Source organism: Dendrobates tinctorius, unplaced genomic scaffold, assembly GCF_039654945.1.
Source record: "Dendrobates tinctorius isolate UK_male_01 unplaced genomic scaffold, ASM3965494v1 ptg000075l, whole genome shotgun sequence".
In the NCBI taxonomy this organism is placed as follows: Eukaryota; Metazoa; Chordata; class Amphibia; order Anura; family Dendrobatidae; genus Dendrobates; species Dendrobates tinctorius.
The window spans coordinates 55,218,276-55,233,881 of record NW_027361743.1 but is presented as its reverse complement, the minus strand read 5'-3'; the positions used below and the strand labels follow the sequence as shown (position 1 = coordinate 55,233,881).

At 47.6% G+C, this 15,606-nt stretch overlaps 1 protein-coding gene across 1 annotated transcript in view; it reads right to left on the bottom strand.

Moving 5' to 3' along the window:
• Positions 1-11,540, bottom strand: part of INTS6 (integrator complex subunit 6) — a 56,308-nt gene extending 44,768 nt beyond the window's left edge. Inside the window, exons 1-3 of the mRNA XM_073583314.1 lie at positions 11,140-11,540; positions 10,930-11,007; positions 4,178-4,327 (exon numbers count right to left, since the gene is read on the bottom strand). Of these exons, the coding sequence (XP_073439415.1) occupies positions 4,178-4,327; positions 10,930-11,007; positions 11,140-11,250 (339 nt within the window). The 5' untranslated portion in view covers positions 11,251-11,540. The remainder of the gene's footprint in view (positions 1-4,177; positions 4,328-10,929; positions 11,008-11,139) is intronic.
• Positions 11,541-15,606: the final 4,066 nt, after the last annotated feature.

Sequence of the window (15,606 nt, the reverse complement as noted above, 5' to 3'; positions counted from 1 at the left end):
TCAGGGTTAGTTAGGGTTTAGGGTTTGGGTTAAGTATGGTTTGGTTAAGGGTTAGGGTCAGGGTTAGGGTTAGTAAAGTCATGGTTTGGGTTAGTGTGAGGGGCCACCTAATGTTGGAAAAAAACGCAAACGCGGTAAAAACGCACTAAAAACGCATAAAAACGCTGCGTTTTTTTCATGCATGCTCATAAAAATGCTTGAAAAAAACGCAGCAGTTGTATGCTTTTGTATGCGTTTTTTCAATGCGTTTTTTTGCGGGAAAAACGCGCTGCAAAAAAAAGCAAGCGTGAAACTAGCCTAACCCTGCGTGTGTCACAGGCAAATGGGAACTGGTGCTCAAGTACCAGTGTGTTCGATTCAGAAAGCCCTGTCAGATTGACAGTGGCATCTAAATGGTTAATAGGAGACCAGAGATCTGCTCCAGCCATTGCTGATGGAGGGTATGCAACAACCGGCATCTATGAATATGGGTTGGGGATGGATCTTAAAGGCATGACAATGATTGAAACACATCCAGGGCAACTAAGGAGTGGCTCCGGAAGAAGCATGTCAAGGCCCTGGAGTGGCCTAGCCAGCCTTCAGACCTGAACCCAAAAGAAAATCTTCAGAGAAAGCTGAAACTCAATGTTGCCCAGCGACAGCCCCAAAAACAGACCTGGAAAAGATCTGTATGAGGAGTGGGACATAATCTCGGCTGCAGTGTCAAGAACTACAGGAAACGTCTGACCTCTGTAATTGCAAACAGAGGTGTCTGTACCAAATATTAAAGTTGTTCTATTGTATCAAATCCTTATTTCATGCAATAAAATGCTAATTATGTAAAATCATACAATGTGATTTTTTGGCATTTATTTTTAGATTCTCTCATAGTTGATGTGTACCTACGATAAAAATTACACCATGCAGGCATTGGAGGTGAATATAAGTAGTGTTCTACTTTGGGGAAAAATCGTGACTGAGAAGGAGTTGTCCAAGTAGTGGACAACCTCTAAATTTCTACTTTTTCGCCTATTTGTTGAAGGAGCGAGCAATCTTCATTCACATTACACATTCAAAAGATGAATGAGAATTTTTTTCTGCTCTCCTAAAAGATTTCATGTACGAGCGTCTTCGAATACATAATTTACAAAAAGCAATTATTGTAAACGATCGGTCGTTATTGTTGGAATCTGAAGGTTTATCGGCCAGTGTAAATGCACGTCAATTTTCAGACACTACCCTCTCAGTATCCACTTTATGAAAATGCTAAATGTGCATATTATAACTTTGTCCCACTGCTTGCTTTCTTCAAAGCATTAATAAAAAAAAAAAAAAAAAAATGTTCAGAACCTTAGCTGGCCTTACACCATAAATGGCTTCCATCTAAACTATTTAGCCTGGCGTCTATGGCTCAAACCTCCCCATGCAAGGGAGCCCTCTACGTAGCCAAATGCTCCGATACACGCCATGAAAGAAGTTCTGCTAGTCGGTGGAAAATCTCCCCACCAGTCCAAGGATACAGCTATTGAATTTCAACAGATCGGAACCTTTTCTCCCCAATGTCATCTGGTTGGAGGCCCCATATACATTAGATGATTGGCCTCAATTATTGGGTTCGGATGACTTGTCTAACATGAATGGATATGTAATCTTATGCCCAAAAAGCTGTAAGGATGGTTATCCACTGCTTCACTAGGCAACAAAACTGTAATGATGGAAATACCCTAATGATTCAATTTGTTGAAGTCATAGGCCACCAATGCTGGATCCAATAAGTATGTCAGCCCACGATGCCAGTGTAAGCTAAGCACATTGCCTTGTAGCCCATATAAATGAATCCTCTAATTTTCCAATCGCTGCCTCTGTGCTGCAGAAACTGAAGTTTAATCAAATGCCAATTAAGATCTCTGTGCACCCTCGCTGGTGATTTAGAGTTTGTCAGGCTCGGACTGGCCCACCAGAGGATTCTCCGGTGGGCCCAGGCACCGACACCTTCTTGCATACTGGCCAGCAGCTGCCTAGGGCCCCCAGAGTGGCTATGCTATGATAATGTGTGCAAACTGTAAAGAGCTACAGAATATGTTGGCGCTATACAAAGATTATTATACTTAAAATGGCATCTCTTATGGGATTTGAATGCTGAACACGCCTACACTTCAGGTTATATCAGCCTTTGGAAATAATGTATGATGTAACGATTCTTATTCAGTCATTTTACTCCCAATTCTCGTCCTATATAGACGCCTGTCTGACAGTTTGCTCGTGACTTCTGATCGTATCGTTTACATGATTATTTGCTCGTGTAAATATAGACGTTGCAATGAAATCAGCTAATTACGTCTATCGGGCAGGCAGAGGTAGAGATCATGCAGCCACATGATTATATGCGATTATGACTTCACAATACTAAATTCAGGAGCAAATCCTTTATTCCATGGAGTGCGGGATAGGGAGAGAGTGTGGGGAGCCTCTATCCTTGTCCTGCATGGCCCGGGCATAAAGGATCTGTGTCACTTGTGATGGCTGGTATCACATCTTATACTATGGCTGATCTGACTTTGGATTATTCTTCTGAGCATCACGGAGTCCTAGAGATTATAGCGCAGGACAATTATGGGACTTGTAGTACTAATGAGGTAGCAGTGCCAGTCCTCGTCTTTACTGAAGATGTTGAATACTTTCTATTACTATGGTTTGGACTTAACTCTTTTCTAGGTCAGAAAACAGGCAAAAAAAAGTGCAGATTATCAGACTTCTGTGACTTGATGTGATCATTTGGAAACTTTTTTGAACTTGCTTACCTTACAGAGTAGCTTCATTTACGAAGATCAATGTTTGATAGCAGACGTGAAAAGTCAAGTGAGTGGTCAAAGTCCCCATATGGGCAAAAACTCTTGCTGATTTAGACCATTAACCATATTCAACTTACAACCCTAGGACAGTACTAGAAGTCCTGCTCCATCACAATGCACTCAAAAATAAAAGACTACTTAATATTAAAGAAAAATCGAAAAAAAAAAGTTTCTAAAATTTGAACAGGAAACGGCATAAAAACCACAGACTGGCTTTAGGAGTAGCACTCCATACAAGCCTAGTGATTTGCTTCAAAGGTTGAATGATTGCCATAATGTCATTTCTGCAAGACCAGTGGGGCCATTGGAGAAGATTTATGGCGTACCTGGATTTTTATTTTTTTTTTGTACATATAATTCTTGTATCTAGCCCCTTTTTTTACATTTTGGAAACCACATTAAAGTGATATTGCCGTGTACACAAAATGGTTTATTTTTTCACTGGATAGGTGTAATTGTTAGATGAGTGCAGGTTCCACTGCCAGGACCATCACTGATCAGACTTAAGCCCCCGTCACACATAGCGATCTCGCTAGCGAGATCACTACTGAGTCACAAGTTTTGTGACAACAGCGATCTCACCAGCGAGATCGTTGTGTGTGACAGCGATCGGCCCCCCTGTCAGTATCGCTGCAGGAAAGCCCAGGACTTTTCTTTGGTCGCTGGTCTCCCGCTGGCCAGCACGCATCGCTGAGTGTGACAGGTGGGAGACCAGCGATCAGCTGGTAACTAACGTACACATCGGGTATCCAAGGGACGTGCGTCCCTTAGAAACCCGATGTGTACGTTAGCTACCAGCTCCCTGGTAACTAACAAACACAGCGACGCCGCGCGCTGGGCGTCGCTGTGCTGATCGCTGGTGAAGCTGTCTGACAGCTCACCAGCGATCACATAGCGACTTACCAGCGATCCTGACACGTTGATATCGTTGTCGGGATCGCTGGTGAGGCGTTATGTGTGACGGGGCCTTTAGATCTTCTATTCTCTGGACAAAACACCATGGCCAGAAGTCACATGCGCCCTGCATCTCCGATGTCTAAAGACTTAGCATAAACTTATTAGATCAGCAGGCACATGACATCATAAAATTTCTGGAAAAACTCTTAATGATGGTTTCCAACAAGTGAATTATTGTGCATTTAATTCGTGTGAGGTTTTTTGCTGGAAACTGGAAAAAAAATTAAGGTGGCTCATCTCCCGAGATATTATAGGTTCTACCAGTGTTAACATTTGTCTGTTTGTGTCACATTAACCTGAATATGTTTTCACATGAGCGAGTCGAAATATTAAGAGATACAAAAATCACGTCTGAAGGAAAGTATTCTCCTTCCCATGTTCGGACCTACCTGTCCATAGTTGTCTATGCCAGTTACTAATCTATTTAAATTTAACAAATCAAAGGACGTCCTTAGGGCTTGACCGAGACTGGTGAGTCCAACTGCTTGAAGATTTTTTAACTCATCCATAAAAGTAGCGTGGTTTTCCTTCCATCCAGCCTGAAAAGAAAGCAAAGGACATATACTCTTCAAACTCTGCTAAGGAACCAAGTGCTACTTCCTCCAGACTTAACCAGGCTCACACTTGCGTTTCTTTTCAGTATGTTTTTCTTAGCCCTGCATTTGATGGGGGTTAATTCCAATTAATCATCCAATTAAATTACATGGATGAAAAAGCAAAAAAAAAAACAAAGATCAATGACAGAGCTGGTAAAAATGTATGCACCTTGTCATGAGTCCCATAAAAAGAAATAGGATCCAATGAACATCTTGACCACAGAACGATGTTAACATCTGAGGATTCAGAGAAGTCCGGCAGAGTCATTGAGAAGAAGCAGGCAAAGAGAGACCAAAGTCTGCAACTCTGAAATTTGTTTAGTTTTCTTCCCGATAGCGCCCGTCATTTTATCTCTACACCAGAGCGTAGTTGTGCAAATCAACAAAAAAACAGGCGTCGGGAAGGAAGCCAAACAGAGGTCAAAGTTGGAGATTCTGAACTCCGTTTGCTTCATTGTTCTCACCAAAGTTTGGTCTGAATCCATTTTTTGGTGCTTCAGATGGAACATCTACGAGTCAGACATAAAACGAAAACGTAATGTGAATCCAGATTTGGATAGTATTGGAGTTATCGGTGTCAATCTATGAAGTCAACAGTTCATATACAATAGATATTTTCATGATTTTTTGCACAAAGTAATGCAACATTGTCACTCAATACAACTTACCAATGTTCAGAAACCCAAAGACGGAAAAAAAACAAAAAACAAAAAAAACCTGAAAAAAAACCAAAGCACTCCAGGAAGCAATTCTGCCTCTTCATCCCAGTGATGGGTAGAGATCTAGGTTTAAATAGCAGTGACCCCAAGATAAGGTTCCTAGCATGGCTTAAAAAAAATTGACTTGAGCACAAATAGCTTTTCTGATGTAATACTGGTTATATCTGAAGGCCATGGGGTTACATTTCTGTAAATAAGAATGCCATTAAAAAGTTTGACAAACTACCAGGACTGTGGAGTCGGAGTCTATATAAAATGGACCTGAAGCCAACTTATTATATATTTTAGGGGTCGTACAACGCAGGATGTGCTGTGTGTGTGTTCATAAGAATTTGGGAAAGTTATGAAATGTCCTATAAATGTCTGTTCTGTTCCTGATCTCGACTGTTAGTTGAGATAAATCTGTGCTGCACTTTATGTACATGCTCAGTAGTGACCAGAGCTGTGGATTAGTAGAGGAGATGAATCTGTGTTGCACTTTATGTACATGCTCAGTAGTGACCAGTGCTGTGGAGTAGTAGTGGAGATGAATCTGTGCTGCACTTTATGTACATGCTCAGTAGTGACCGATGCTGTGGAGTAGTAGTGGAGATGAATCTGTGCTGCACTTTATGTACATGCTCAGCAGTGACCAGTGCTGTGGGGTCAGGAGTCAGGGAAAATGAGGAATCGGAAGTTTGGCTTACCGACTCGACAGTCCTGCTAACTACTCTTCCACACATCAAATATGGACCCTATAATGAAACAGGATAGATTATCATTTCATCAGTTTTGTATCTATCTGCATTTGCAGTCACTGCTATTTTTCTACCTGCAGCCTCACTGACGTCAGCAGTCATCAGTGAGGCTGCGCGGAGTCCCTGGTTGACCTGAGGTGAACTAATGAGCGTGGGAAAAATTCAGAAACTTTCCCACACTTATTAGTTCATCTCCAGTCAGCCAGGGTGTCTGAACTTATTCATTCTGCAGTGCTTTACAGCAGGGCATTAGCACCAGTCCCCGTTGTAAACCAGTTAACCCCTTCTGATGGATTGCAGCAGGGGGACCTGACTGAATGGCGGAGAGGTATGTATATTGTTGGTTTTTGTTTGTTTTTTTACAGAACATGGCTTTTTTTGTGGATTAGCTGAATAATTTTGTCAAAAACTTGGTGTGATTATTTCATTAAAAGAATTAATGTGCGTGTCTTTTTTAACCCTTTACTATTCTAGGGTTAATAATGGATAGGTGTCTTATTGACCCCTCTCCATTATTAACCCGGCTTAATGTCACATTTTAATATCAAGGTGACATGAACCCATTATTACCTTATATGCCACCGCCACACGGCAGTGGGATGAGAGCGACCAAGTGCCAGAAAAGGCGCATCTTATAAATGCGACTTTTCTGGCGTGGCTGGGGGCAAAAATTTTTTTTTTAGCCGGGGGGGGGGCAAAAACAATGGTCCCTCTCTAGACTATTAATATATGCCCTCACGCACTGGCTTTCCCACTCTGGTGGAGAAATTACCGCGGAAGCCCACGCTTTTTCTCAACGAACTCCTACATGTCCCAAATTTTACAAACAAATCCTAATCTAATTATTAGTCAAAGACATATAAAAAACTAAATGAAAAGAAATGGTTTACTGTATGTAAACATGTGTCATTTCATGTTGGGTTTTGTAATGATTTTACAGAAGCCAACAATTGATTTAGCGGCTATTGGGCTATGTAGAACTCTATGAAGTGTGTGTATATATATATATATATATATATATATATATATATATATATATATATCTCTCTCTATCTCTCAATGACATGTATGTATATACATGTATTTTATGAGTATATCTATTCTTCCTATTCTTTATTAAACATGTCAGTGTGATTTTACTGTATCACAAAATGAATTGCCGGCTTTTCTAAAGGACACTGGTGCGTATTTCTCGCAAGTCACATGTCTGGTCAGTGTGTAATCCGTATTTTTCTTGCCCCCATAGACTTGCATTGGCGTACTTTTGGAGGAATACGCGGACAATCGCAGCATGCTGTGATTTTCTCATCCCGTAAATTACGGCTGAGAAATATACGGATGATAGGAGCTACCCCATAGAGAAACATTGGTCCGTGTGCAATGCGTTGTTTTTGCGCCTCTCACTCGTCCGTATTTCTCTCTAGTGTGACTCCGGCATACTAGTTTACATCGGCACCAGATCTGAATCCAATATAGGGGTAATAAATCCGTTCAGCTGAGTCTTTAGTAATTTAGTAAAACTTCTGAATAACACAAGGATCCACAATCCACTCTTTTTACAGCAGTTTTGCATTGCTTTTTGATGATCAGAATAACTTGATGTGGTCTTCAATCCAATGCAAAAAAAAAAAAAAAAAAAAAATAGAACTGTACAAGTACTAGACTGGGAATATCTTGACTTCAAGAATGAATTGTAAACCGGATGTACATTAGATTTTAGACTGGAGATTGCAAGTTTAGACCCTTTCATGTCCATCATTTGCTATTTTGTCATGTGAACTAGTACTGTCACCAGATTGTCACTATGCAAGATATCAGCATAATATAAGGGTAGAGACCCCAATTCCAGAAATATGTCAATTACTGGGCTGCTTGCTGTAGGTGATTTTTAACAAAACTAGACTTCTATGCAGCAGATATAGCAGTTCTCTGAATGCTGAGCTCTGTACAACCCCCCCCCCACCAATGATTGGCAGCTTTCTGTGTACGCTGTGCATAGGCAGAAAGTTGCCAGTGTAGGGTCAGGTTTACCCGCTAGAACAACTACATGGCAAGAGACTACTAGATAATCTGCTGCAAAAACACTGATTTTATTGACACTACAACAAGCAGCCCAGTAAGTGACATCGCTGAAATCAGGGTCTCTGCCCCATATCATGCTTCCTTTTAAATGGAACATATGATGCCAGTTCTGTGCCACTTCATAAAGAATAATTTTGATAACCAACGGATTAACACGTTGATGGCTTATCCACATTTCTTGTTACGCAACCCACAGATTTTTTTCTGCATCCGTTTCTTAAAGGTGAAACATTTATGAGAAGCCTTGGTGTATTAGCCCTGACTTCACTTCCCAAACTTGTGTCATTGCAATAAGTTTGTATCATGTGCAATGTACAAAACTGGGACTTTCACCAAGAGATATCCAGTCCTATGTATTGTTGTATTGTACATGCTGTCATCCTAAGGCCTGTTGAGCAGAAGTGCGCAGACCACCCAATATGAGCAGGTCACAGAAGCAGAGTTGCCGGTTTGCATAGATCAATAGTACCATTCCTCCTAAGCTGTCTATATGACACTATATGGGCATAGACACTTGAAGATAATGATACCTCAATATCTGCCTATTTTTTTATTACAGAAAAGTCAATGTTTTTCTTAATATGTAAATGAGCAGTTAACACCTACAGGCTGGCTATGGACCTCCCTGAGGCTCTGCCTCCAGAGATTATTTTAAGAGGAGTAACCAGTGTGAGACATGTAATTAGTAGAGCAGACTGTCAGTCATTACATGTCTCACACTGGTAAAAATCCCTTTTATTTACAATAAGCTCTGGAAGCAGATTCTCAGGGAGATCTAAGTCCGGCCCATAGATCTTAACAGCTCAGTTACATATTAATAAATGTGTATTTCTCTGGAATAAGACATCGGATCACAGATATCAAGGTGTCATTTTATTCAGCCTTCTATGACCTACATGGCCATATAGGCAGCTTAGGTGGGTTGATAGTATTGACAGATTTCTTTTAATTCCAAAAAGATAAGCATCTCTTGTGGAGATGCGAGTCTCCACAAGAGAATTACATTTACAGAATGTATTGGACGCGGTGAATCCGTACGGTTCAGTGATCACATGCGGATTCACCTGAGTTCAATAGACAGCAGCGCTTTGAACCCAGCAAACATGCCCTGCATCCAAAGCGCTGCCAGTTCGGTATCGCAGGCACCCAGCCTTAGTTTAACAAAAAAAAAAATTTAAGAAAATTGAAAAAGTTGTATACTCTATAGTGATGACGGAAGGTGTGAAGACCTCTAGTGTCATCAGGGGGTTGAACCTGAGCTCAGAGCTTTAAGACCAGCAAAAAGGATCTGTGAAAAGTTGGCCAGATGAATGGGAAAATCTCAGAAAACTAAGGGTCAATTTAAACCAACCGGCAGCACCATACAACTACCGATCAGACGACATTTAGTCTGTTTACACAGGCAGACCGCAGTAAGCGGCATGCAACGAACAGTCTATACTAGATTGCTCAGTGTGCGTAGGCCGACCATTGTTCTCAGCAGTCGAGCCCTGTTTACACAGGATGCTGCACCACCGAGAACCATCTTTTGCAGTACACAAACCAAAAACTGATTAGGCACACTGAGACATGTTGCATGCAAAGAATTGGGATGTCCATAAGAGGCCTCAGAGTACGTTCCCGCGACCGGGAAACAGCACATTTTTGCTGCATCAAAAATCGTTGTGTTCTAATCACGCAGGTAGATCCGCATGTGATCGCTGAACCGTGCGTCTCTGCAACAGGAACTGGCATGCTGCAGTTCGTAAACCCGCGCCACTAGAGTTGAGTGAAACGGGTCCGTCAGATTCAAAAGTCGCCGACTTTCGCCAAAGTTGGGTTTCATTAAACGAAACCCGACCACAGTGTGAAGTCGGCCATGCGGTCAGCGACCCAAGCGTCAAAGTCGGGTTTCGCCGAATGCTTGCACGTGACGTTTTTCAGCCGGGGAGAGAGAGATTTCGCCGCCTCTAGGGTTAAATTCATGCCAGGTGTGTTTACAGTCCTCCACTCACTGCAGACTTTTCTCCCCATTGACTTGCATTGGGTTTCATGTTTCCCGACTTTTCCCTATAGTCGGCTGATTTCGTTCGACTCGACTTTTGAGAAAGTTGGGTACCTGACTCGACCCTAAAAAAGGCAAAGTCGCTCATCTCTACACGTCAGTCTCCGCAGCAATTCCTGATCATGGGCACACACCCTGACAGCACACTGCTGACACTCAACATTAGGGACTTGCAGGGTTTGTTGAACACCTGGTCCGCCTTAAGGGGGTTGTTCAGTTCCAGCTGCAGACTTTAAAAAAAATAAATAAAATCAACATGTCTGTAAAAATAAAAAAAAAAAAATTATTAACTCAACTCTCGCCAGGTCCAGCACAGTCTTACTGTCTGCAGCTCTGCCAGCGAGGTGACAAGAGCTGCTCAGCTCCCCGATAGCTGCAGAGGTAACGCCAGCAGATTACAGACACCTGGAGACTGGTCGCTGGACCCGGGGAGCGCGAGTAAACTATTTCTTTTTATTTTTAGTAGCAGCCAGGGATGTGAGGTTTTTACAAAACCAGAAGATTCCTTTAAGTGTCAACATCCAATGTTACATTTACCTGTACAGTACAACGTGGGCCACAGATGCTCCAAAGTCGGGGCAGAGGGGGTCACCGTGGCCGGGGGGGGCAGAGGAGCCAGGACATACTGGGAAGTGCAGTTTTGCAACAAGTGTGAGGCCACAGGTGGCCAGGACAGGAGGCCGCTGCCAGCAGCGGTGACGTGTGTGACAAGTGTCTGCACTCAGGAGCCCCGGGCTGGTAGCTGCAGAGCGCGGCCCGGCCTCTGGGGGGCACCAGCCCTGCACTCCGGGGCCCTCCCGAGCACCAATCTCTCCCCCCGGGAATGTCACTTCTCGCTGGCCTCCCACAATCCTTTGCACGGTGGCGGCCATGTTCCTGTCAGTGAGGCGCTGAGCGCTCTCCCCGGTGGCCGGCAGTGACCCGGGCACACACCGGGCGGGGGCTGAGGACGCGGCTGTTTACCTTGATGCCATACGGAGGCTCCTCCAGGGTGACCAGCATGTACCGGTCTCCTCTGCTGGCGGGGTCCCGGGATCTGAGCTGGGAGACAGAGAGATGGGGGTGAGCGCAGGGAGCAGAGCGGCGGCAGCAGCGCCCCCTCCCTCCCGCCTCAGCGCTGCACTGGCGCCTGCCTGCAGGGGGCGCTGCTCACTGGCGGGGTACTTACTATACCTTCATGAACGTCTCTACAGCGCCCTTCGCTATGTCCAGGTATGTGGTGCCCAGGTGGCTGCGCTGGTTCATGGAGCCGGACGTGTCTAGCAGGAAGAGTAAGATGGGCATAGTGCTGCGGCTACATGGGCAGCGCCGCTCAGAGGAACCTCCCTGACACTACGCGGCGTGTCTCCTCCGCCGCAGCCCCATGTCCTCCTCTTTGTGTGATAGCCTGTGGCCCGGGCTGCTCTGGGTGGCCGCCTAGAAGGGGTGGATTACAGCGGTGGCCTGTTACACTGGTGTTTGTGGGGCCGCACTGGCGTGTTTATGCCCCTTCCCCCCGTGGATGTGACAGAAGTTTGAATGAGTTCAGCACTACTTCCCCTCTCGCAGCCTCTGTCTCCCTCTACTGAGCGCTTCCTTTCGCACTCGCGGCTTTTAAGGCGAGCAGGAGGGGTCCTGAAGAGTCTAGTGCGGCTACGTCACTGGCCACGTGATTAAGGACCAGGCCCTCCTATTGGTTGATCGGGTTGCGCCTACTTAACATTTATGAGCGGTTCGCGAGCGAGTTCTGGAGTTAACTCTTTCGGCTGCTGCGCATGCGCGTCTGCGCAAGGCCAATAGATGGTGGGTAGCCCACCCGAAAGTGTTAAACGAGCGCGCGAGAGGCGGAGGAAAGAGCCAAATGCGCGGCCCTGGATGGGCGGGGACATGTGAGGTGGCGGGCGCGCGGCTATAACGGGCGTCGTCGTCAGTGATTTTCCTTCAGTCGTCGTCAGCAGAGAAGCGTCGGTGGCGGACGGGTGCGGCAGCGCTCTGCAGGCAGTTACATAAAGGCCCGCTGCTGTATCCTCCGCCACGGTTATATAATAGTGTAGGCGAGGTTACCGGCGGCGGCCAGCTGCCCTTCTACCGCCACGTTACAGCTCCGCACCGCCGGGCTCTGCGGGAAAAGCGGAGTATGCGTCCTAAAGCGGCCGAGATCACTGCATAGGGGTGGCAGTGCCCCTATATGGGGGACGGTGGGAGGAGGACCCCCGTAATTACATGAGGGGGGTGACAGTGACCCCGTAATTACACATCGATGGGAGTAATAGGCCTCCTGTAATTACCTGAGGACTGATGCGAGCAGTGACCCCCGCAATTACATGGGGGGGGTGGGAGTAGTGACCCTGCTATTACATGGGGGGGGAGTAGTGACCCTGCTATTACATGGGGGGGGGGAGTAGTGACCCTGCTATTACATGGGGGGGGAGTAGTGACCCTGCTATTACATGGGGGGGGGGAGTAGTGACCCTGCTATTACATGGGGGGGGAGTAGTGACCCTGCTATTACATGGGGGGGGGAGTAGTGACCCTGCTATTACATGGGGGGGTGGTGGGAGTAGTGACCCTGCTATTACATGGGGGTGGTGGGAGTAGTGTCCCTGCTATTACATGGGGGGGGAGTAGTGACCCTGCTATTACATGGGGGGGGGGTGGGAGTAGTGTCCCTGCTATTACATGGGGGTGGTGGGAGTAGTGACCCTGCTATTACATGGGGGGGGAGTAGTGACCCTGCTATTACATGGGGGGGTGGTGGGAGTAGTGTCCCTGCTATTACATGGGGGTGGTGGGAGTAGTGACCCTGCTATTACATGGGGGGGGGAGTAGTGACCCTGCTATTACATGGGGGGGTGGTGGGAGTAGTGTCCCTGCTATTACATGGGGGTGGTGGGAGTAGTGACCCTGCTATTACATGGGGGTGGTGGGAGTAGTGTCCCTGCTATTACATGGGGGTGGTGGGAGTAGTGACCCTGCTATTACATGGGGGGGGAGTAGTGACCCTGCTATTACATGGGGGGGGGGGTGGGAGTAGTGTCCCTGCTATTACATGGGGGTGGTGGGAGTAGTGACCCTGCTATTACATGGGGGGGGGGGGAGTAGTGACCCTGCTATTACATGGGGGTGGTGGGAGTAGTGTCCCTGCTATTACATGGGGGGACGGTGGGAGTAGTGACCCTGCTATTACATGGGGGGGAGTAGTGACCCTGCTATTACATGGGGGATGGTGGGGGTAGTGCCCCTGTAATTGCATGGGGGACGGTGGGAGTAGTGACCCTGCTATTACATGGGGGGGGTGGGAGTAGTGACCCTGCTATTACATGGGGGGGGGGGGGGAGTAGTGTCCCTGCTATTACATGGGGGGACGGTGGGAGTAGTGACCCTGCTATTACATGGGGGTGGTGGGAGTAGTGTCCCTGCTATTACATGGGGGGGGAGTAGTGACCCTGCTATTACATGGGGGGGTGGTGGGAGTAGTGTCCCTGCTATTACATGGGGGTGGTGGGAGTAGTGACCCTGCTATTACATGGGGGGGGGAGTAGTGACCCTGCTATTACATGGGGGGGTGGTGGGAGTAGTGTCCCTGCTATTACATGGGGGTGGTGGGAGTAGTGACCCTGCTATTACATGGGGGGGGGGGAGTAGTGACCCTGCTATTACATGGGGGGGGGGTGGGAGTAGTGACCCTGCTATTACATGGGGGGGGGTGGGAGTAGTGACCCTGCTATTACATGGGGGGGGGGTGGGAGTAGTGACCCTGCTATTACATGGGGGTGGTGGGAGTAGTGTCCCTGCTATTACATGGGGGGACGGTGGGAGTAGTGACCCTGCTATTACATGGGGGGGGGGGGAGTAGTGACCCTGCTATTACATGGGGGATGGTGGGAGTAGTGCCCCTGTAATTGCATGGGGGACAGTGGGAGTAGTGACCCTGCTATTACATGGGGGGGGGTGGGAGTAGTGACCCTGCTATTACATGGGGGGGGGGGTGGGAGTAGTGTCCCTGCTATTACATGGGGGGACGGTGGGAGTAGTGACCCTGCTATTACATGGGGGTGGTGGGAGTAGTGTCCCTGCTATTACATGGGGGGGGAGTAGTGACCCTGCTATTACATGGGGGGGAGGTGGGAGTAGTGTCCCTGCTATTACATGGGGGTGGTGGGAGTAGTGACCCTGCTATTACATGGGGGGGGGAGTAGTGACCCTGCTATTACATGGGGGGGTGGTGGGAGTAGTGTCCCTGCTATTACATGGGGGTGGTGGGAGTAGTGACCCTGCTATTACATGGGGGGGGGGAGTAGTGACCCTGCTATTACATGGGGGGGGAGTAGTGACCCTGCTATTACATGGGGGTGGTGGGAGTAGTGTCCCTGCTATTACATGGGGGGACGGTGGGAGTAGTGACCCTGCTATTACATGGGGGGGGGAGTAGTGACCCTGCTATTACATGGGGGATGGTGGGGGTAGTGCCCCTGTAATTGCATGGGGGACGGTGGGAGTAGTGACCCTGCTATTACATGGGGGGGGGGTGGGAGTAGTGACCCTGCTATTACATGGGGGGGGGGGAGTAGTGTCCCTGCTATTACATGGGGGGACGGTGGGAGTAGTGACCCTGCTATTACATGGGGGTGGTGGGAGTAGTGTCCCTGCTATTACATGGGGGGGGAGTAGTGACCCTGCTATTACATGGGGGGGTGGTGGGAGTAGTGTCCCTGCTATTACATGGGGGTGGTGGGAGTAGTGACCCTGCTATTACATGGGGGGGGGGGAGTAGTGACCCTGCTATTACATGGGGGGGTGGTGGGAGTAGTGTCCCTGCTATTACATGGGGGTGGTGGGAGTAGTGACCCTGCTATTACATGGGGGGGGGAGTAGTGACCCTGCTATTACATGGGGGGGGGTGGGAGTAGTGACCCTGCTATTACATGGGGGGGGTGGGAGTAGTGACCCTGCTATTACATGGGGGTGGTGGGAGTAGTGTCCCTGCTATTACATGGGGGGACGGTGGGAGTAGTGACCCTGCTATTACATGGGGGGGGGGGAGTAGTGACCCTGCTATTACATGGGGGATGGTGGGAGTAGTGCCCCTGTAATTGCATGGGGGACAGTGGGAGTAGTGACCCTGCTATTACATGGGGGGGGGGTGGGAGTAGTGACCCTGCTATTACATGGGGGGGGGGGTGGGAGTAGTGTCCCTGCTATTACATGGGGGGACGGTGGGAGTAGTGACCCTGCTATTACATGGGGGTGGTGGGAGTAGTGTCCCTGCTATTACATGGGGGGGGGGAGTAGTGACCCTGCTATTACATGGGGGGGTGGTGGGAGTAGTGTCCCTGCTATTACATGGGGGTGGTGGGAGTAGTGACCCTGCTATTACATGGGGGGGGGGAGTAGTGACCCTGCTATTACATGGGGGGGTGGTGGGAGTAGTGTCCCTGCTATTACATGGGGGTGGTGGGAGTAGTGACCCTGCTATTACATGGGGGGGGGGGGAGTAGTGACCCTGCTATTACATGGGGGGGGTGGGAGTAGTGACCCTGCTATTACATGGGGGGGTGGGAGTAGTGACCCTGCTATTACATGGGGGTGGTGGGAGTAGTGTCCCTGCTATTACATGGGGGGACGGTGGGAGTAGTGACCCTGCTATTACATGGGGGGGGG